General features: G+C 36.7%; 1 protein-coding gene across 1 annotated transcript in view; it reads right to left on the bottom strand.

Moving 5' to 3' along the window:
• KCNT2 (potassium sodium-activated channel subfamily T member 2) overlaps positions 1–24,274 on the bottom strand; it is a 418,728-nt gene that overhangs the window by 15,906 nt on the left and 378,548 nt on the right. Inside the window, exons 22-25 of the mRNA XM_070384415.1 lie at positions 20,912–21,013; positions 19,169–19,252; positions 18,052–18,180; positions 791–1,091 (exon numbers count right to left, since the gene is read on the bottom strand). Of these exons, the coding sequence (XP_070240516.1) occupies positions 791–1,091; positions 18,052–18,180; positions 19,169–19,252; positions 20,912–21,013 (616 nt within the window). The remainder of the gene's footprint in view (positions 1–790; positions 1,092–18,051; positions 18,181–19,168; positions 19,253–20,911; positions 21,014–24,274) is intronic.

A 24,274-nucleotide genomic window follows, 5' to 3' on the forward strand; every position in this document is an offset into this window, starting at 1 on the left:
TCCTGGGTTGAGAAGATACCCTGGAACAGGAAATGGCAACCCACTCCAGTATTCTTGTCCACGGAAATCATATGGACAGAGGAGACTGGCAGGCTACAATCCATGTAGTTGCAAAAGAGTTGGTCATGACTGAGCAACTAAACAAATATGCAGCATATCTATATTACAATTGTGTATCAATGTAAGAGCAGAACAGTCATTCAGACTTACCTGTAAGATATCCAGCACTATCTGAGCTTCAGATCAAAGCTTTTGAAGACTCTGTGTTTCTGGATCACAACTAACTATAAACACATTTTATAGAGACATTTTCATTCATTTGTAGCTTATCCATTTAGTTACTTAACAATCCCACACATTTATTTTATTCCAGGCTTCTAAAATGAGATGCAGTTTGTGTGTGTGTGTGTGTGTGTAAAACAGGCTTTGGAGCCAGACAGCACTGGATATAAGCCTCAGTCAGGCTACTAACAAGCTAATTAACAAGTTATTTAGTTTCCCTATCTCTAAAAAAATCAGAGAGTTTTTGTGAAAATTAAAATTAAAGTAATTCTTGTAGGGTTCAACAAGGTGCCTAGAGACCTGAGCATATATTTAAAATTTTCAATCCTCTCTTTTTAATATCATGTTCATAATTATCTCTAGGAGGTTAGACCTGTCACTAGTCTCTTCTAACTGACCTGTGAAAATATAAAGGCGATTCTTAAATTATTAAATTAGAGCTGACTCTGTTCCAACTAAGGGAAAGAAATCACAAGCCCACATCATGCGATACTTGTAAAGAGCATACCATATCCCACTGTAGAAAGACCCAAGTGTTTCATTCTATTTTTCACAAGTTCAGCAAGCTCTTGTCTTTCTGACCTCCTATAGAGGTTCAGGCGCTGCTGGGTCATTTTCTCCGCGGTTCTACCGGAATGTTTGGGGCCTTTCCTGCTCAGCCTTCGGGCCCATTGCATGCTCTTTCTCCTCAGCAGCGGGTGATCCGACTGGTCGCTGGATGTCGAGTTGCGGTGGTTACTTCGGTGGTGACCTTGTTCTTTAGCATCTTTGGTGTCTTCCCACTCTTCTACACTGATGGATATCTGAGACTTTAAAAGAAGTGCATATGGTAATTAGATATCTTAAGAATCAGGTAGCCTAGAGTTCTAGTCATATTTTTTTTGTGTGTGTGCTAAATCTTGATATAATTATATATCTCATGAGAGTTTTTACAGAAAGGACAAGATCATCATTAGTGACACTAATTCTATGTTACTAAAAGTACTAGAAAATATGTTTTTCGAACTTACAGTGAACCAGATAAAATATCCTTGCATACTCCAGTAAAAGTTTCTTTATAAAAACAATTTAACATTTTATGTATCAGAGTTACCAAACAACTGGCATAGAGTGGTTTGAAACCAAAACAAAAAGAGCTAGATATTTTATAGAGTTATTCAAATGAAGTAAAAGTAATGGACTTTCCTCAATTTACTCATAGTACTCCACATGAAATTTAGAAAAATTATGAAAGTTTGTTTAATTTTGGAGTTAATAATATTTTTAAGGTTTTAAATTATTGCTCTTTCTAAAGAGGGCATTGGCATGAACTTTATAAAATGTGAATTTTTTATTTGCTCATATGATCCCTAGGAAAACAAAAAGCATATTTTATGTAATTTATGCATTAGTTATTTACCACATAAATAGTTTTGATAAAATATTATGATACACTTCAGGAACTGTTTTCAGTGTTCTAAGTGAAAGTATGCTATAAATATTAATATTTCACAAATATATTCTAGACTCACAAAGAAAACTTACATTAGGCTACTCTTCATAGGAAGGAAAAACAATGAAAAAATTCCTAAAGTTCATTTTGATCTACTTTTTTACTACTAAATCTGATTTTAAAGTGAGATGCTTTCCTTTGATTATAGGTGCTTACTGAAATGGAGCAAGACGTTATGGTGCTTGCCCCCTCACCATGACCTTTGCCTGCCTTGTGTCTCTGGAAACTTTAGTCAATAAGTTTAATGAGAGAAGTGAGAAATGCAGAAACAAAGGAAAACAGTCAAAGGAAGCTAAATAATAATAATGTAGTCATTAAGCATAGTCAAGGACCTTTAGTTCATTTTCAAGTGTTGCACATAATATTCTGAGCCTTATCATTGAGCTGTTTTATATATACTAAAACACCAGGTGGAGAAATTACTACATGACGACAAGACTACAGCCAGGATACATGCTGCCACAATTCCAAGAATTGGCCTCAGAGAAATGGGAACAAATGGCCACTGGAACTGAAGATTAACTGTATCTAATGTTACAGTTAATCTAATTAACTGTATCTAACAATCAAGATGATGCTCATCAATTTGAAGATGACTATCAGAGCTGACTGTGCTGTTTCTGAATGTCACCCCTCCTTCTGTGTATAAAATCTGTATCCCTACTGGTTGCCAGTGTAAGGGGGAGAGGGTAAGTTGGCCTTTGGACAGACGTCCACCACCCTCCTCTCTTCAGTTGCTGGCATTTGAAATAAAGCAAACAGAGTGAAAAAGTTGGCTTAAAACTCAACATTCAGAAAATGAAGATCATGGCATTGGGTCCCACCACTTCATAGGAAATAGATGGGGAAACAGGGTCAGACTTTATTTTTTTTGGGCTCCAAAATCACTGCAGATGGTGACTGCAGCCATGAAATTAAAAGATGCTTACTCCTTGGAAGGAAAGTTATGACCAACCTAGATAGCATATTCAAAAGCAGAGACATTACTTTGCTAACAAAGGTCCGTCTTGTCAAGGCTATGGTTTTTCCAGTGGTCATGTATGGATGTGAGAGTTGGACTGTGAAGAAAGCTGAGCGCCAAAGAATTGATGCTTTTGAACTGTGGTGTTGGAGAAGACTCTTGAGAGTCCCTTGGACTGCAAGGAGATCCAACCAGTCCATTCTGAAGATCAGCCCTGGGATTTCTTTGGAAGGAATGATGCTAAAGCTGAAACTCCAGTACTTTGGCCACCTCATGCAAAGAGTTGACTCATTGGAAAAGACTCTGATGCTGGGAGGGATTGGGGGCAGGAGGAGAAGGGGACGACAGAGGATGAGATGGCTGGATGGCATCACTGACTTGATGGACGTGAGTCTGAGTGAACTCCGGGAGTTGGTGATGGACAGGGAGGCCTGGCGTGCTGTGATTCATGGGGTCGCAAAGAGTCGGACATGACTGAGCTACTGAACTGAACTGAAACTTTCCTTTCACACCTTTCTGGGCTGTTTATTCGCTTCTGAGTGGTGAGCAGCTGGACCCTACCACACTCTTTCCGTAATACTAACATAAACAAAAGTTTCTTGTTTCAGAATTGTTGCTTTTCATACCAGGAAGTCATATGAAATGAACCATGATTCAAACCAGAAAGCCCTATTTTATAAGCATGCACATGCAAAAGGAAACTTCCTGCATTTTCTTGTGCACAAGAGCCGTGTTCACGAACCTGCTGTGTTTGCCATCTGTGGATGGAAGTTTGAGCTACAACATGCATATGTTGCTGGCTTCCAAAGTAATATAATTTAAATTACCAGTTTAAGTAAGGTCAGAAGGCAGATCCAATAAGATCCTTTAAGTGAATATGAATTATGGAGGCTTAGTCAATGCCCTACACACAATTTCTAGTGGCAAGCTATGAAATCGAAATTGTCTCACACTTAAATTCAATAAAAAATGCAAATATTTGTTCATATTTGTTTCGAAACAGTACTGTAGAGAGTGGTATGAAAACGATTTGTTAAACCTTCATTGCTGCATAATTAGACTACTTTTCTCTTTTTAAGACTGATTTATTATTTTTTTTAGTTAAAGACTATAATTGATTTACAATGTGTTAGTTTCAGGTGTACAGTACAATGATTCAGTTATATATATGTATTAGCTATATATATGTATAATTCTATTTACAAAAGAAATAATCTCTTATGAAGCTATGAAGGTTAAACAAATTACACATGTATTATTTATATATAATTTTCAGAGTCTTTCCCCTTACAGCTATTATAAGATACTGAGTAGAGTTCTCTATGCTATACAGAAGGCCCTTGTTGGTTATTATTATCTATTTTATATATACTAGCATGTATACATTAATCCCATTGGAATAACATAATATTTCATTCAAAATAGAAACCTTCTTTTAGCTATAGCACTTAGGTTGGAAGTATTAAAAATTCTAATACCGTGGTTTTGCAACAATGGATGCCCTTATAAGTCTTAACTTACTCTAGTCTTATCTGGTTGATAATATACTGAAAATCCTCTTCTTTGAAAGTAAAATATATAAAACTGTAGGTAATATCCACCATCAGCAAAGAATATCATTCTATGTTCAGGAGTTTCAGTTTATGTGGACTTTACAGCAAAAATGAAAATGTTAGTTCACTCACATTTAGATACTTGGCTTGCACAGATTTGTGAATCAGAATCTAAAATTTATCTGAAGTACTCTTTCTAGTCATAACTCCATGTAATAGTTTTATTTCCCATAAATATGTGGAAACAGTAATTTTGTCAGATCAAATACTCAAGATAGTATGCTTATATAATGGCACTGAGAAGTCAAGTCACAGAACCAGAAGACAATAAATATTTTGGGGAAGAAGTTGAAGATTAGCTTATTTTCCAAGTAAAGGATAAAACACTTTTTATCTTTGTGAATGCTTTTCTTAGTAATGTGTACCAGGAATTATATCAAACATATATGAGCTAAATAATACTGGGTCCCCTATTCACTGCTGTTTTGAATTCCCCCAAAGGAAAGAATATCATGATTTCCATAAAAACCCATAGGACTCACAAGGCATTTTTATCATGATTTCAATAAAAGTAACATCTCTTTTCATATTTCAGTTTAACCAAAGAAAAACGAAATCAGAAGGATTTGGGGACTAAATGTAAGAAATCTAAATTCACAACACAGAGATAATTATTTCTATGCTTGAAATTTACATCCTTTCTTTCCTCCTTCCAATAGGATATAATAAAAAGTATACCAAATTTATATGTGTTGAGATTTATACAGTAGAAGTGAGAAATATATTTCAGGGACTAGATCTGATAGATAAAGTGCCTGATGAACTATGGATGGAGATTTGTGACATTGTACAGGAGACAGGGATCAAGATCATCCCCATGGAAAAGAAATGCAGAAAAGCAAAATGGCTGTCTGGGGAGGCCTTACAAATAGTTGTGAAAAGAAGAGAAGCAAAAGCAAAGGAGAAAAGGAAAGATATAAGCATCTGAATGCAGAATTCCAAAGAATAGCAAGAAGAGATAAGAAAGCCTTCCTCAGCGATCAGTGCAGAGAAATAGAGGAAAACAGCAGAATGGGAAAGACTAGAGATCTATTCAAGAAAATTAGAGATACCAAAGGAACATTTCATGCAAAGATGGGCTTGATAAAGGACAGAAATGGTATGGACCTAACAGAAGCAGAAGATATTAAGAAGAGATGGCAAGAATACACAGAAGAACTGTACAAAAAAGATCTTCAAGACCCAGATAATCATGATGGTGTGATCACTCACCTAGAGCCAGGTATCCTGGAATGTGAAGTCAAGTGAGCCTTAGAAAGCATCACTACGAACAAAGCTAGTGGAGGTGATGGAATTCCAGTTGAGCTATTTTAAATCCTGAAAGATGATGCTGTGAAAGTGCTGCACTCAATATGCCAGCAAATTTGGAAAACTCAGCAGTGGCCACAGGACTGGAAAAGGTCAGTTTTCATTCCAATCCCAAAGAAAGGCAATGCCAAAGAATACTCAAACTACTGCACAATTGCACTCATCTCACATGCTAGTAAAGTAATGCTCAAAATTCTCCAAGCCAGGCTTCAGCAATATGTGAACTATGAACTTCCAGACGTTCAAGCTGGTTTTAGAAAAGGCAAAGGAACCAGAGATCAACTTGCCAACATCTGCTGGATCATCAAAAAAACAAGAGAGTTCCAGAAAAACATCTATTTCTGCTTTATTGACTATGCCAAAGCCTTTGACTGTGTGGATCACAATAAACTGTGGAAAATTCTGAAAGAGATGGGAATACCAGACCACCTGACCTGCCTCTTGAGAAATTTGCATGCAGGTCAGGAAGCAAGAGTTAGAACTGGACATGGAACAACAGACTGGTTCCAAATAGGAAAAGGAGTTCGTCAAGGCTGTATATTGTCACCCTGCTTATTTAACTTATATGCAGAGTACATCATGAGAAACACTGGGCTGGAAGAAGCACAAGCTGGAATCAAGTTTGCCGGGAGAAATACCAATAACCTCAGATGTGCAGATGACACCACCCTTATAGCAGAAAGTGAAGAAGAACTAAAAAGTCTCTTGATGAAAATGAAAGAGGAGAGTGAAAAAGTGGGCTTAAAGCTCAACATTCAGAAAACGAAGATCATGGCACCTGGTCCCATCACTTCATGGGAAATAGATGGGGAAACAATGGAAACAGTGACAGACTTTATTTTGGGGGGCTCCAAAATCACTTCAGATGGTGATTGCAGCCATGAAATTAAAAGACACTTACTCCTTGGAAGGAACGTTATGACCAACATAGTCAGCATATTCAAAAGCAGAGACATTCCTTTGCCAACAAAGGTCCATCTAGTCAAGGCTATGGTATTTCCATAGTCATATATGGATGTCAGAGTTGGACTATAAAGAAAGCTGAGCGCCGAAGAATTGATGCTTTTGAACTGTGGTGTTGGATAAGACTTTCCAGAGTCCCTGGGACTGCAAGGAATTCAAACCAGTCCATTCTAAAGGAGATCAGTCCTGGGTGTTGATTGGAAGGACCTATGTTGAAGCTGAAACTCCAATACTTTGGCCACCTGATGCGAAGAACTGACTCCTTGGAAAAAACCCTGATGCTGGGAAAGATTGAAGGTGGAAGGAGAAGGGGACGACAGAGGATGAGATGGCTGGATGGCATCACCACTTGATGGACGTGAGTTTGAGTGAACTCCGGGAGTTGGTGATGGACAGGGAGGCCTGGCATGCTGCAGTCCATGGGGTCGCAAAGAGTTGGTTACGACTATGTGAATGAACTGAACTGATGCCTCTCCTAGTGCTTTAAGCCCAGAAAATCTTACTTTTTTCTTCTCTGTTTAGGATCTTGAATACTATTATCATGCAATTACTAACTACATGGTAGATGTCTTCCCTTAATACATGAATTAATTAATTTTATTATTAGCCTAAATGCTATTTAATTGATATTTAAATTAATCATAGATTATTAAAATACTATAAATTAATGCTTTTAAATTCATTAATCTAAATAACTCTCCTTGTTTCATAAAAGCAAACTGAGAAATAATTTTGACTTTATTTTGGTTGCTGCTAAGTCACTTCAGTCATGTCTGACTTTGTGCGACCCCATAGACGGCAGCCTACCAGGCTTCCCCGTCCCTGGGATTCTCCAGGCAAGAACACTGGAGTGGGTTGTCATCTCCTTCTCCAATGCATGAAAGTGAATAAGTCAAAGTGAAATCGCTCAGTCGTGTCCGACTCCTAGCAACCCCATAGACTGCAGCCCACCAGGCCCTTCCGTCCATGGGATTTTCCAGGCAAGAGTACTGCAGTGGGTTGTGTTATATTCCTAGGAGCCTCATAAAGTGATTCATAAATATGCAGACACTAGGCAGCATATATGTTACTCATTTTACTTTTCATTACATGTTTAGGAAGTTACATTCTAAAAGAACTACTTCAGTTTTTAAATTTTTACAGACCAAAGTCTGAAGAGAATGTGTGGATATTAAGGGTTTGGGATAAGAACGGAAGATTAAGTTGGATCAGGCAGAATTTATCGATGTGGGCTCAGTAAACACTTAAAGTTGCAGCTTGGGGAGTCATAAAGGACTCGGAGCTGTAGCAACAGGCACAGCAAACAGGGTATTCAGCCCATGGGGGCCATACAGAGACTCATTTTATTTGGGTCTGACTTGATAACTGGTTGTACCACCTGCTGATAAGCATGCTTGCTGAGTTGTATCACTGCCTACTGTCAAGTGTTTGCTTTGAGCTGCACAGTTTTAAGTTGCATTTGTTCAGTCCTCTCATGCTTCTGTCTGGATTTCACCAATTTAAGTTAGAAGCTTCTGTCTTTGGCATTTAAGGACAAGAGGATGGAGCTGGGGCTCTGTGTCACAGGTCTCAGACTTCTCTGTGTGTTTCATATTGAATTGCGTGTCTAGATTCCAGTAAAGGGCATGACTGGCACTAAGTTCAGTGAACAATCCTTATCCCGTGACCATTGGTCGTGTGTTTACAGCAGGCATCAAACTGCATTGCAAAGAGTGTTAGGGGAAAATGCTGATACTCTGGGTACCACAGAGGTAGATTATGTGGTTACCTGTGTGGAAGAAGAGTAGTTGCCATGCTGAAATCCGCACTCTTGAAAACAGCTCTCTGGGGCCCTACAAAATGCTTCTGCTGCTGCTGCCTGTACCTCCGCAATAACAATGATGCTGATACACAGAGTCATAAGGAGAAGTATCCATAGGGCACTGCAGCTAAGTTAAGCCTCAATGGATATGCACAGTGAAGTCGCTCAGTCGTGTCTGACTCGTTGCGACCCCATGGACTGTAGCCCACCAGGCTCCTCCATCCATGGGATTCTCCAGGCAAGAATACTGGGGTGGGTTGCCATTTCCTTCTCCAGGGGAATCTTCCCTACCCAGGGATTGAACCCTGGTCTCCTGCATTGCCGGCAGACGCTTTAAGCTCTGAGCCACCAGGGAAGCTCCATTCTTATGTAAAGAATATATATAAAATGGTATTATTGATCCAAGTATATTAAAGCTTAGAAATTATCACTCCCTTATGAAAACTGGAATGACTCAGATCAACCTTATAATTTTATATTCAGTTCTGATTTCATAAACTCCAGCAGTCATCCACCAAGAAGCTGTGAGTAAAGGCTTAATTTATTTCTTGTGGCAGGGCAAAGTGAAAGAATGATGTCCATGCAGTTTAAGGCACTAAGTGAGCAGAAAGCCAGGGCTGTGTAGTTAAACCAGGCAGACTGGATGCATTTAAATAGCTTCTTGCTACTAGGTGTGCCAGTGTGACTCTTTTTTTTTTTTTTAATTGAAGGATAATTGTTTTACGGAATTTTGTTGTTTTCTGTCACTAACCATGAATCAGCCAAAGGTATACATATATCCCCTCCTTTTTGAACCTCCCTCCCATTGCCCTCCCATCCCACCTCTCTAGATTGATACAGAGCCCCTGTTTGAGTTTCCTGAGCCGTACAGCAAATTTCCATTGGCTATCTATTTTACATATGGTAATGTAAGTTTCCATGCTACTCTCTCCATACATCTTACCCTCTCCTCCTCTCTCCCCATGTCCATAATTCTATTCTCTATGTCTATTTCTCCATTGTTGCCCTGTAAATAAATTCTTCAGTACCATTTTTTTTAGATTCTGTATATATGCATTAGAATATGACATTTATCTTTCTCTTTCTGACTCACTTCACTCTGTATAATAGGTTCTAGGTTCATCTACCTCATCAGAATTGACTGACATGCATCCCTTTTATGACTGAGTAATATTCCATTGTGTATATGTACCACAACTTCTTTATCCATTCATCTTTTGATGGACATCTAGGTTGCTTCCATGTTTTAGCTATTGTAAATAGTGCTGTAATGAACAATGGGATACATGAGTCTTTTTCAGTTTTGGTTTCCTCAGGATTTATGCCTAGGAGTGGGATTTATGGGTCATATGGTGGTTTTATTCCTAGTTTTTTAAGGAATCTCCATATCGTCTTCCATAGTGACTTTATCAATTTACATTCCCACCAACAGTGCAACAGTGTTCCCTTTTCTCCACACCCTCTCCAGCATTTATTGTTTGTAGACTTGGAGGATGGCCATTCTGACTCCTGTGAGGTGATATCTCATTGTAGTTTAGATCTGCATTTCTCTAATAATAAGCAATGTTGAGCATCTTTTCAAGTGTTTGTTAGCCATCTGTATAGTGAGATGCTTAAGTTAAAGTAAGTAATGAAAGTAAGAAATGCTTTCGTAGGGTTGAAAATAAACAAGACAAGAATTAGTAGAGCTAGGAAATATTAGAAAAAGGAATAATGAAAAATAAAAGTATTCAAGAGTAAAATTTTATAAGAGAAAAGTGAAAGAAAATTATAGATTAGCTCAGACTCATGGTGTATGTAAGTGTATGAATTAAAATACATTTCAAGTTAGTGAATATATCTACATTTAAAAATATTATAAGGCATTTATCCAGATCACTGGAATACTTACTATTATTTTATTTATAAATTTAAGTATATTGACACAAACATTTTCTGAAGCAGTGTCATCCACTAGAAAATAATGCAGCAGTAAAAAATGATGGAAAAAGATCTATGTTAGTCTATGTACCATGCCATGTAGAAGTACTTGCCATTAACTATGAACAATTCAGTTAACACATTTCTGATTTTTTCTAATTAATGAAGTGATAATAAATTTCTGACTTAATTTCCACTCTGCTACATGTGGAGAACAGCCCAAGTTCACACACAGCTAGTAAAAGCAGGAGCCAACTTTAAACATAGATCATGTGGTCCCAAGTCCAGTGCTTATTTGGTCAGGAAAAATAATTGGATAACTGATTCTTCTAGGAACAGAGACAGAAAGAATGTAAATAATGGGTAAAATACAGAAGAGTCTAAAATCCAGCAACAAGAAAATGACTTGGTATGGCAGACATCAAGAATCCACTATATATAATAGGTTCTAGATTCATCCACCTAATTAGAACTGACTCAAATGCATTCATTTTTATGGCTGAGTAATATTCCATTGTGTATATATACCACAACTTCTTTATCCATTCATCTGTTGATGGGCATCTAGGTTGCTTCCATGTTCTAGCTATTGTAAATAGTGTTGCAATGAACAATGGGATACATGTGTCTCTTTCAATTTCGCTTTCCTCAGGGTATAGGCCTAGGAGTGGGACTGCTGGGTCACATGGTGGTTTTATTCCTAGTTTGTTGAGGAATCTCCATAATGTCTTCCATAGCAGCTTTACCAATTTACATTCCCACCAACACTATATTCTAACATATATATACAGAATCTAAAAAATGGTACTGAAGAATTTATTTACAGGGCAACAATGGAGAAACAGACACAGAAAACAGACTCATGGACATGGGGAGAGGGGAGGAGAGGATGAGATGTATGGAAAGAGTAACATTAGTATGGAAACTTACATTAACATATGTAAAATAGATAGCCAACGGGAATTTTCTATGGCTCAGGAAACCTAAACAGGGGCTCTGTATCAACCTATAGGGGTAGGATGGTGTGGGATGGGGTGGGAGATGGGAGGGAATTTCAAAAGGGAGGGGATATATGTATACCTATGGCTGATTCATGTTGAGGTTTGACAGAAAACAGTAAAATTCTGTAAAGCAATTATCCTTCAATAAAAAATAATTTAAAAAGTCCACTATATAAACATCATGCAAAGAAAACAATCATTTATCTGTATGTATTATGCAAGATCTTGAAGGAAGAGAATTCCGATACAGTATATCCACCAATAAGTCATTAAATCCAAGAATAGGCATGAAAAGCTCACATCCGCTTTCTGAGAAATCTTTCTTGGATGTTTGCTGACTCATTCCAAACACCTAGGCTAAGGAAATGTCTAATTCTGGGAGATAAGGCGGGGAGGATCTGGCAGATAATGAGTTTGTTCTTCATGTTTAGGAATTAGAACACCAAGCTTATAAAACACAAATGTGCCTTCCATCAACCTCAGAGTAATCACTGAAACCTAAAGATTCAATGAGTTCTCCAAGGTCATGTGCAGAAAAAGAGGAAAGACTATACACATAGTTTTGACAAATGCCTGGTTTGGGTTTCAAATGTCGGTTCCCATGTTGAGTCTCAAACAAAGCACTTTGGATCTCAAAGCAGGTAGTGGAAAAGAGAGAAGTGACCAGAAATTGGCAGAGGCTCCTTCAGTGAAATCTAATGATAAAAAAAAAAAAAAAAAAAAAAGAGGCTCTGGTGTCAGAATTTGATTAAGTTCAAATATAGGCCTGCTGCTTCTTAAGTTTTTATTTTATCAAGTTAAGTGTCTCAGCCTCTGCTCATTTACAAATGGGAGTAAAATCATCAGCCATGTTACCTTGCTGTGTGGATTAAATAAAAAAGCGTTCAGCATTGGGCAGAGATCAAGATTAACACTCTTGGAGGGGGCAATCTGCAATGAAGCATAGGCCACACTTAAATCATGGTGTACATCCTGGAATTCAAAGATAAAGGCACATCCTAGGATAGGAGGTAAATCCCTGCCTCTCCTTGAGGTCCTGAGTTATAGAGCCAATCTCAGGACAGGAAATTAGAGGCAAATTTTCAGATCGAAGATCACAGTATCAGCATCTAAAATGAGTTGGTATTGGGACTTCCTAGGTGGTCCAGAGGTTGAGATTTCATCTTCCAATGCGGGGGATGTGGATTCGATTCTTGGTCCGGGAGCTAAGATCTCACATGCCTTGGGGCCAAAAAAAAAAAAAAAAAAAAAACATAAAATGGAAGCAATATTGTAACAAATTCAATAAAGACTTAAAATATTTTTTTTAATAAAATGAGTTGTTATAGGCAGAAACTGAACAGAACAAAGAGGAGGAAAAGAAATAAACCAGGATAAATAAGAGTTATTCATAAAATGAAAACTGACAAGAGAATTTTGACATGTAAGAGACAATGAACCCAGTTAAAGCTTCTACAATGTTTAAACAAATTACAACTAAAATAAAATGCCAGTGATTTTGGCTAAAAGAGATTTTTAGTAAGAACAGACTCGATCAAAGAGTAAGGAAAAACTAAGAGACATGGATAAGAAATAGAATGGACGTCATATTTGAACGCTTCTGAGAGTTTAACAGCAAGAATGAAATAAGAAAAATAGAATAAGAGGTGAATGTTTCTTGAGGTTTGAGGAAATCTGAACATATTTGAGGGTTGAGAGAGAGAACAAAAAAAAATTGAAAGAACAGAATTGTGGAAGAAAAAAAATAGAATTACAAGGATAAATATATTTTAATATCTAAAGTACAGTTAGAGCTTTTTCTTCATAAATGGATTTTGAGGAGATAGTTATATTGGAAAACTCAGCAAATTAGAGGGAAGAAGCTAAGTTTACATAGATAGGGAAATAACTGGAGGACTTTAAGACCTAGAATAGTAACTATAAGAAAGAAAGCAATTACAGGAAGAAAGTTACAAGTCAACTTCCAATTGGCTACAAAAATTCGGAAATGAGCCAAACCTTTGACTTTCTGAATCTATAATGGTAAGTTAGAGAAAAGAGGAGATAGTAAAGCTTGACGTATGAATTAAAAGTGCGGAACATATGAATCGACATGGAAAACTACAACAGAGCCAAAAATCTACATTCAAAAAATTAACTCCACTTTCAAACATGAAGCTATACAATTTTTAGCCAAATGCAAACTCCTTTTAGGGACATGGTGTGACCACTAACTAGTGTTTCTACCACTGTGGACCAGGTCTGGATTCACACTTGAGAAATACCTTTAAGAGAGACAAAGTGAACCAGTTTGGCTTGTGACACGTTCCTAAAATACTTCCTGAAATAATGTCTGCCAGTGCATTATAAATAAAATGAAAACTTGTCAATCAGGTCAAGTCAAACACTGGTACAAATGAAAAATTTTAGAAATATATGCTTAAACTCATTAGTAACTTTTCAAAGCATTACAAAAGATACTTTAATAAGTAAACCATAAAAACTCTAAGATAAGCTTCCCAAACCTTGTCTTTGCCAGCACTGTATTCTGCATTAAACTAGAATTTAAATTTGCATCACCTGCAGGCAGCCATGGTGGCTGGAACTGCTGAGCAACTTCATGATAAACAAATGTTACCACTGTCTATGTACCATCATGTGAAAAATGTCAGAAAGCAGCTAAAACATTCTTACAGCCCAAAGAGAAGCTTCTTTAGTACATATCTTGTAAATTCCGAAGGAATCAATATATAGAAAAAAAATTAGAATATTTAAGAATATAACAGAGCCAGAGCTTATTAAACCTTAAATAACTAATGTAGAATGCTCAGAATAATTTAATAAACATTTGCATTTATTACATGGTTTCAAATTGTAGAGAAAATACCAGTCATTCTGTCAAAATTTCTGGAATTATGATAATACAGAATTCCAACAAGCTCAAAAATAAGACTCATATTTTTGGTTGGTAATTTTGACACAAAAGTTTTATACTTGTGATATTATTCCACAGTAGGCTGAATTGTACCACTGCTTTGACATTCAAAATGCAATTTTTAAAGTTGAAAATACTTATATTTGTAATAGTTTCTTTAATTCTATTAATGTTTGGGAGTTTGTGTTAAGTACTAAGGCCATAATGGCAATTATTTAACATGATCTACATGAAGAAAGTGGAAAATAAAATAAAAAATGCAAATCACATAAAGAGAAATCGAGGTTTCAGGAATATAAATGTATAAGAAGGAATCCATCTCAGGTCCTATTGTTCCCATAACTGTTCCTAGGGGGTCCAGGATACTTTAAGAAGCAAACTAAAGGTATGTTTTTATGTCAAGAGCTCCATTCCTTTTCAGTCCTAGCTGACTGCACAGAAGGTGGCACGTCCCTTGAGGACAGATAATCTGCATCCAGTAAGTGATTAGCTGGTAATGACACCATGCAGTAAAATGTGCGATTGGATCAATACATAAACATAATTTAAGACAAATAGGTAATATTGATTTGCAATCATATTAGGGAAATATAGATACACTAACTTGAAGAGAACATATTAAACCATTTCGGCTTGTTTTCTTTTAAAATCTGAACTACTGAGTTTAACCTTTAATATTGTTTTCAATGACTCATTATATTAGACCATTTGAAGAAACGGAGACAAACAAAATACTTACTTGTGATGCTATTTCTCGACACTGACACAAAGGGAGGGAAAAGAAACACACAAATTACAGTTTAAACAACAACTAAACAGTACATACACAAAACAATCAGCAACAGGACAATGCACGACAGATACCACATAACATTTATCATCTAATTATGTGTTTGATTACTTATCATAGCACTTTTGAATAAAATTATGTAAAGAATAAGCTAATATTTAAAAAACTTGCCAAAAAGTTGTTGTTAGGTTTTTATCTAAAATCATCTTTCTATGATTTGATGAAAAGTTAATGTGGTGTTAATAGAAAATTTAAAAAAATTGATAAGATATAAAGGATTATATTCATGAGATGAAACTGACATCATTATTGATATTCAATAATCATTATTGGTATTAATAGTTGTACTGTTTTTTAAAATTTTAGATACTATAATAAGATTATTTTTCACCCCTACATATACATTCAAGTAAATGTATAGAAATATTTTGAGTTTTCAAATATGTTATAAAGGTTAAAAATTGATCTGCCCAGTCAATATATAAGCCCTAAACATTTAGGGGTTATAAAAATCATGTTATCTTGTTCTTCAGTTCTACAGAATAACATGATCTTCATCCTTCAAAAGGCAGAAGTGAAATTTTCAGTTATAATTTTTGTTGTAATTCAAGTCTAACCCACTATTTAGGATTGTCACTATTGTTACAAATATTAAGAAACACATTAAAAATATATGAATACAGGCTTGTTGGAACTGTTTGTCTCCAGATTCTTAACACTTGGCACAATGGAATAACACTGATGAGAAAATGGTAGAGAATGAGCAGCTCCAGTTTCAAAACTTTTTTTTATCTTAAGCCTTACTAAAATATTTATATTAATGTAATTTGGAGGCTTCCCTGGTGGTTAAAATGGCAAAGAATCTGCCTGCAATGCAGGAGACCCGGATTCGATCCCTGGATTGGGAAGATCCCCTGGAGAAGGGAATGGCTACCCACTCCAGCATTGTGGCCTGGAGGATCTCACGGACAGAGGAGCCTGGTGGGCTACAGTCCATGGGTCGCAAAGAGTCAGACACGAAAGAGTCTGATTTTATAAAATGAGATTTTATTGAGTACCACGTTTTTGGTACTTTAGCATCTTGCAAAACTATAAAGTGACATAATGTTCATCATGTTATCTATCTCTTAAATATCTCTAAATATTAAATCTCATATAAGGAAACATATACTCACTCTGTTAACAATGATCAGGAAAAACAAATCTTTCTATAGATGAACTTACATCTTTTTGTGTATCAAACTACAATTATTATATAACTCAACAGTTTTATTTTTGCCTTATTTGCCAGAAAAATAAAACTAGAATTCCTTTTCAACTATAGCAGTCAGGTCATTTTAGATGTAAAGTAACATTAATTTCTTGCCCTTACTAATATATTTTACTGTAAAAGTACTTGAAGTTTATTGTAATATTTAAATTGCCTCTTTTTTCTGTAATAGATAGTATATAAAATTTAAACAAAAATTTGTGTTCCAAAAGATGAACTGAACTCAGTATAGGAAGACAGCAGATATTATCTTCATTTAACTTAGCATTCTTTTATTTTTTCCAAGGATGTGTGCTTTTAATATAAGCTGGAGGTTTGAGGATTTATAAATATTTTGCTGATTTGTGATGGGAAGAACTGACTGAGATGTAGTGTTAAATGCTCCTTGATGACAGTACGAATATTCAATTATCTTTTCCCTATCTACACTGTGAACAGCATACAACAAAGTCTCTTAATAACACAAAATGACAAACATGGATATGAACTTGACCAATGGAAGAATTAACTGTTTTCAAGTTTACAAAATCCATATTACAAGATAAAAACAGGAATAATACTCTGCTATGTGGAAATCTTTGTCTTTATCAAGCTTGAGTAAGACATGGTTAATTGCTTAGGTGTGAAAGCACTTTTTTTCTCTTAACCGTTAATCTAATAATATTTTTTGGATGCAATATTCTTAAACTTTTAGGCATATCTGCCAAGCTGTCTTACATATTTAACTGTCTGGTATGCTTTTCCCATCAGTCATTCCTGATTTTCTCCAGTTTGGTCCTGCTCTTTGTGGTGTGAACCACGGGGACCACAGCCAATGAAAAACTCAGATTCAGCTGCAGAAATGGCAATAAAACATCTTTTAGCACCTCTGAAGTTGCAGTGAAACCAGCAAAGAACATCTCAGAAAAACGGAACTATTTTCTTCTGGCCTCAATATCACTTACTTAAATGTCAAACTATAAATTGTAACAAGAAAATAAAAATCTACTCCATTATCCTTATGCTTCCTATAAAGTTCTTCTTTTCCACACACAGATTCATTGATTTTAATCACAAGCTGATGTAATGATTACATGACTATTAAAATGCATGCAATTAATCTAAGTCTCATAGTTGAGGTTCTGTTTCACATAAGACCAAAGAAAGAAATGATTAAACAAAATTTTGAATAACTTTGAGGTATCTGAAGAAGATAAATATTTCAAGAATATAAACCATAATTTATAATCACACAGTGTGGCCAAAGTAAAATATAGATATGTTTTCAGTCATATGCAGGCACTGTAAATTTTGTTCCATTTTTAATAGGCTCTAGTTTGCTATTATGATTATTGAGCCAGGGTCTGGCACTGCTCCTGGGGTTTTTTCCTTGTCTCCAAAGTAGTTCTCAACCTAGAGTTTGAAAAAATGTGAGTTTCATGCTCCCTAACTTATCTCTGTTTCCTTCTTTCCAAATGCTAATATACTGGAGTTTAAGATTATATTACAAACTAGATTGCTTGCCCTGAGAACTTTTCTTATGTGTCAAAAGGTTAGTTAGAATTAATTTACTTCCTGAAAACCTACAAAAAGCATTCAGAGTCCAAACTCTAGAATATCACTTTTGCCAAAAATACTTTATGAAATTCCTGACATAATTTAATGGCCAATATTTCAGAAATAAGTTTCTAGGTTTAGGAATCATAGTTTTCAATCACATTAAACATTAAGACAGGAATATGTGGATATTTCCAAACCTCAGATGTAGTAAGCTTTTGAGATTCCGTCCTGTAAATACCAATGGGAACATCTCCAGTAGAGGAACATAACTTCTGATAAAGTCTGGCATAAGTCCTAATCCATAGGTCATCCTCTGTGATCTTCATCTGTAATAAATATAATTGGATTATTTACATACAAAATTTTTAAGAAATAAAAAACCCAATGGTTATTTTTCATTCCTTAAAAGTAGATTTCATTGATATTTTAAAATCTCAAAGCAACATTTCTTAAGTGCTTACCCATATATTAAAGTTATTTACTGCCATCTAAACCTTATCCCTCAGGTTAACTCAAACTTAAGAAACACATTGCTCAATTTGTGGCAGCATGGCATTGCATTAGTTCCATCTCAGTGAGCGACATCACTGATAATTGACTGGGAATTGTTGGAAACCTGTATGTAAGGACTTGTTTGAATGTTGCAATAACTAGAGGATGCTACTGGGACTTAGTGGACAGGATTGGCTGATGTTACAAATCCTGAAGTGCAAAGGATAACTCCAGCACAAAAACGAATAGTCCATCCAAAGTTCTATAGCATCCCTACTGAGAAAGGTGTGCAATAGAAGGAGCACAGGACTCCCGGACAGAGGCATAAGTGCTGCTCCCTCTCTGCTAATCACGAATTTGAATTGTTAATAAGACACTTAATGAAATACACTTGGACATAGCACAGTCTTTTATAAAACAGAGAGGTTAGAGAATTCCCTGTTGGTCTAGTGGTTAGGATTTCATGCTTCCCCTACAGGAGGCCCGGTCAGGGAACAGAAGTTAAACAATATGATCAGTGTTTTCCTTGGCAGTATGACATCGTATGTCAGAAACTGTTCATCTCAAATGCCAGCTAGGGGAGGAAAAAAAAAAAAAAAACACTTGTGAATTTTGCTCCAAATGGCTATCTGCAAGATTATTAATTTAAATAATGCTTTCCCTAAACATTTTTTAATTAATTAAAAAAACCAGGATACTATTCTTTGAGCACTTGTTAGAAAAATAAATAAATGATATAGAAGAGTCAGCCAAAGAGCATGATAGATGGATTTAAGAACTGCCCACAAGAATCATCTTCCACTTCAGACAGTAGTAACTTACAGAGCAAAGAAATCCCGATCCTGGTGTAGTGTCCAATCCCAACAGAAGTCTGGTGATAGAAATCATATAGTCCTTCACAAATGACTGCAACAGAAATAAAATATGTATTATCATGCGTATGAAAAACAGAATAGCTTAGAGTGTGAATATGTTATCACATCTTAAAGGTTATGTTAAAGGTTATCATGGCGTTGCTGTTGTTTAGTGACTAAAGTCACGCCGGACTCTTTTGCAACCTGATGAACTTTAGTCAGCCAGGCTCCTCTGCCCATGGGATTTCCCAGGCAAGAATACTGGAGTGGGTTGCCACTTCCTTCTCAGGGGACGTTCCCGGCCCAGGGATTGAACCTGTGTTTTCAGCATTGGCAGGCAGATTCTTTACCACTGAGCCACCAGGGAAGCACTATCATATCACTGAAAGTGAAAGTGTTAGTCACTCAGTTGTGTCTGACCCCATGGACTATAGCCCACCAGGCTCCTCAGTCCGTGGAATTCTCCAGGCAAGGATACTGAAGTGGATTGCCATTCCCTTCTCTAGGGGGTCTTTCTGACCCAAGAATTAAACCTGGGTCCCTGCATTAGCAGGCAGATTCTTAGCAGTCTGAGCCACCAAGGAAGCCCACTTTAGGTGGTGGTAGTTTAGTCGCTAAGTGGTGTCTGACTCTTGTGACCCCATGAACTATAGCCTGCTAGACTCCTCTGTCCCTGGGATTCTCCAGGCAAGAATACTGGAGTGGGTTTGGAGCCATTTCCTTCTCCAATCATTAAGCCTCCATTAAAAAAAGAAATAAAAATCAATCTTGTCAGTGTGCTAAATACACATGTACAGTTAAGCTGTCCTCAAAAAATATGAGAAATTATTATTTTCTAGGATATCGTGATGTTTAAATTTTATGCATGGTATTGGACATTAGGAAAACAATTCTATATTTTTAATAACAAAAAACTATAAGCTGAACAAAAGATAATATTTTTTAAAAGTTTGTAATGACTAAAATTTACAATCAAATATTTCAACTATTTTTTTTGTTGTTGATTTTTGTTTAAAGCCCTATGAATATCTTTTTGTTTCCTTAACAGATATATTTAGAAATTATCTGAATACTTGAATCAAATAATATGAAATATTGCTGCTGTTCAGCTTTTGGCACAGTTAAAAAATTAGTGTATTTGTATAAAATAAAATCCTGTGAACTTAGCAATGATGAAATGACAATGTGAAACTCTGGCATTCAGAAACAAACTGAATGGTTCTTAGAGGTTGTAAAATTTTCCTTACATGTTTCTAAAGTAGGCAAAATTATCAGATGTTGAAAATGTCCTTGATTTGACAGTTTACTGACATTATTTGGTATCATTTTTAAAAAATGTGCATTAGAAAGAAAGGTGTCTTTTTCTTAACCTAGTAATTTTTTCTTAACTTTTATTTATAGTTTAGTTATATATGTAAAGGAATATGCAAATGCATTCAAATGTCACATGAAACATTGTAGGACACTGGTGTCAAAGAATGCCTAATATCATTTCATATAGTATTCTGAAAAATAATTTTTTTCTTATGATGTCTTTCATAGGCACATTTAGATCATTCATTAAATACATGAAATAAAATATCGGGTTACTTCAGAGCCAATTTAAGTTGACAGTACATGAGAAACACTAGTTGTATCATTCGTTTGATAGGATCTAAACAAAATAGAAAATAAATGCTTCAGAGAGCAACAGGAAAGAAACACTGAGTACCTGATAAAGAAGTGTGTCCAACATGCTGATACTGAACACCCTTCCAGCAGCAAAAGGCAGTCGGAATATGAAGGCCAAGTTAGAACCTCGTTCTCTTTCTTTCTGTTCAGAAATTTGAAAAATAATAATTTGTGAGCATCCTCTATCTTATGCTTTTCTGCTTAGTTAAATTCTAACAAATGTGAAGAAAGTAATTTTTGTCATGTGGTTCTTAGCTGTGAATGCACCATGACTTCACCTTTAATTGTATTGTTAATGTCCCTTTCAGAGAAGGCGATGGCACCCCACTCCAGTACTCTTGCCTGGAAACTCCCATGGACAGAAGAGCTGTGCATGCATGCTCAGTCATGTCTGACTCTTTTTCAATCCCCATGGACTGGAGTCCGCTGGGCTCCTCTGTCCATGGGATTACCCAGGCAAGAGTACAGGAGTGGGTTTCCATTTCCCTCTCTAGGGGATCTTCCCAACCCAGGAAGCGAACCCACATCTCCTGCATTGGCAGGATTCTTTACCATTGAGCCACCTGGGAAGCCCCTTTCATAACCATGTTTTCTTCATTAAAATACCCAACAGTTAAGAAAGCTGGATCCTTTCATACATTAAACATTTATTTACCTTTTGTACATATTTCTTAACAGGATTTGAAATAATGTTAATAAAAATAACAAACAAAATATCATTATTTCATCAAATTTGGAAAAATCCCCAAAGCCACATAATGTACTATAATATCCAGAATATCAGCTTTTGAATATTCTCATATGTGAGGACACAGAACACAGGCAAGTAGGAGTGATCACAACCAGTGGATTCTAGCTTTCTGTCATTTGAGTTTTAATTTGTCAACGTGCCTTTCAAGGTGTGCCAGCCATACATTTTCTCTGTCATAAAAGACAGAAATGGTAGGGACCTAACAGAAGAAGAAGATATTAAGAAGAAGTGGTAAAAATACACAGAACTATACAAAAAGATCTTAATGACCCAGATAACCATGATGGTGTGATCGCTTACCTAGAGCCAGACATCCTGAAATATGAAGTAAAGCGGACCCTGGAAGCATCACTACAAGCAAAGCTAGTGCAGACGATGGAATTTCAGTTGAGCTATTTCAAATCTTAAGAGATGATGCTGCACTCAATATACCAGCAAATTTGCAAATGTGGAAAACTCAGCAGTGGCCACAGGACTGAAAAGGTCAGTTTTCACCCAAATTCCAAAGAAAGGCAATGCCAAAGAATGTTCAAACTACTGCACAATTGCACTCATCTCACACTCTAGTCAAATAATGCTCAAAATTTGCCAAGAGAGGCTTCAACAGTACATGAACCAAGAGCCTCCAAATGTCCAAGCTGGATTTAGAAAAGGCAGAGGAACCAGAGATCAAATTGCCAACATATGATTGATCACAGAAAAAGCAAGAGAGTTCCAGAAAAACATCTACTTCTGCTTTACTGACTACGCCAAAGTCTTTGTGTGGATCACAAAAAACTGTGCAAAATTCTTCAAGAGATAGAAATACCAGACCACTTTACCTGCCTCCTGAGAAATCTGTATGCCGATCAAGAAGTAATAGTTAGAAACAGATAGTGAAAACCGAATCGCCAATCCAGGTTCAATGCACGATACTGGATGCTTGGGGCTGGTGCATTTGGACGACCCAGAGGGATGGTACGGGGAGGGAGGAGGGAGGAGGGTTCAGGATGGGGAACACGTGTATACCTGTGGCGGATTCATGTTGATATATGGCAAAACCAATACAATATTGCAAAGTTAAAAAAAAAAAAGTTAGCTTAAAGCTCAACATTCAGAAAACTAAGATCATGGCATCTGGTCCCATCACTTCATGGGAAATATATGGGGAAACAATGGAAACAGTGTCAGACCTTATTTTGGGGGGCTCCAAAATCACTGCAGATGGTGATTGCAGCCATTAAATTAAAAGATGCTTACTCCTTGGAAGGAAAGTTATGACCAACCTAGATAGCATATTGAAAATCAGAGACATTACTTTGCCAACAAAAGTCTGGCTAGTCAAGGCTATGGTTTTTCCTGTGGTCATGTATGGATGTGAGAGTTGGACTGTGAAGAAAGCTGAGTGCTGAAGAATTGATGCTTTTGAACTGTGGTGTTGGAGAAGACTCTTGAGAGTCCCTTAGACTGCAAGGAGATCCAACCAGTCCATTCTAAAGGAGATCAGTCCTGGGTGTTCTTTGGAAGGACTGATGCTGAAGCTGAAACTCCAATACTTTGGCCACCTCATGCGAAGAGTTGACTCATTGGAAAAGACTCTGATGCTGGGAGGGATTGGGGGCAGGAGGAGAAGGGGATGACAGAGGATGAGATGGCTGGATGGCATCACCGACTCGATGGACATGAGTTTGAGTAAACTCCGGGGGTTGGTAATGGACAGGGAGGCCTGGTATGCTGTGATTCATGGCATCTCAAAGAGTCGGACACGACTGAGTGACTGAACTGAACTGAACTGAACTGATGGAACAACAGACTGGTTCCAAATTGGGAAAGGAGTATGTCAAGGCTTTATATTGTCACCCTGCTTATTTAACTTATATGCAGAGTACATCATGTGAAATGCTAGGCTGGATGAAGCACAAGCTGGAATCAAGATTGCCACAAGAAATATCAATAACCTCAGATATGCAGATGATACCACCCTTATGGCAGAAAGCAAAGAAGAACTAAAGAGCCTCTTGATAAAAGTGAAATTAAAGCCATGAAATGAAAAAACGCTTGCTCCTTGGAAGAAAAGCTATGACAAACATAGATGCAAAGACATTACTTTGCCAACAAAAGTCCGTATAGTGCAATCTATGGTTTTCTAGTAGTCATGCATGGATGTGAGTGTTGGACCATAAAGAAGGCTGAGGGTTGAAGAACTGATGCTTTTGAATTGTGGTGCTGGAAAGGACTCTTGAGAGTCCCTTGGACTGCAAGGTGATCAAACTGATCAATTCTAAAGGAAATCAGTCCTGAATATTCATTGGAAGTATGGATGCTGAAGCTGAAGCTTCAATACTTTGGCCACCTGTGGCGAAGAACTGACCCATTTGAAAAAACCCTGATGCTGGGAAAGATTGAAGGCAGGAGGAGAAGGAGATAACAGAGGATGAGATGGTTGGATCGCATCACTGACTTAATGGACATGAGTTTGAGCAATCTTTAGGAGTTGGTGTTGGACAGGGAAGCCTGGTGTTCTGTAATCCATGGGGTGGCAAATAGTTGGACATGACTGATTTACTGAACTCAATTGACTGAGCCATACCAAACTGTAGCTAAAATTCTGTAAATGACCCCCAAAAGTGTGTTCAAACCAGAAAGAAAAAAACAAATATCATATATTAAGGC

Source organism: Bos mutus, chromosome 16 (genome assembly GCF_027580195.1).
Source record: "Bos mutus isolate GX-2022 chromosome 16, NWIPB_WYAK_1.1, whole genome shotgun sequence".
NCBI lineage: Eukaryota > Metazoa > Chordata > Mammalia > Artiodactyla > Bovidae > Bos > Bos mutus.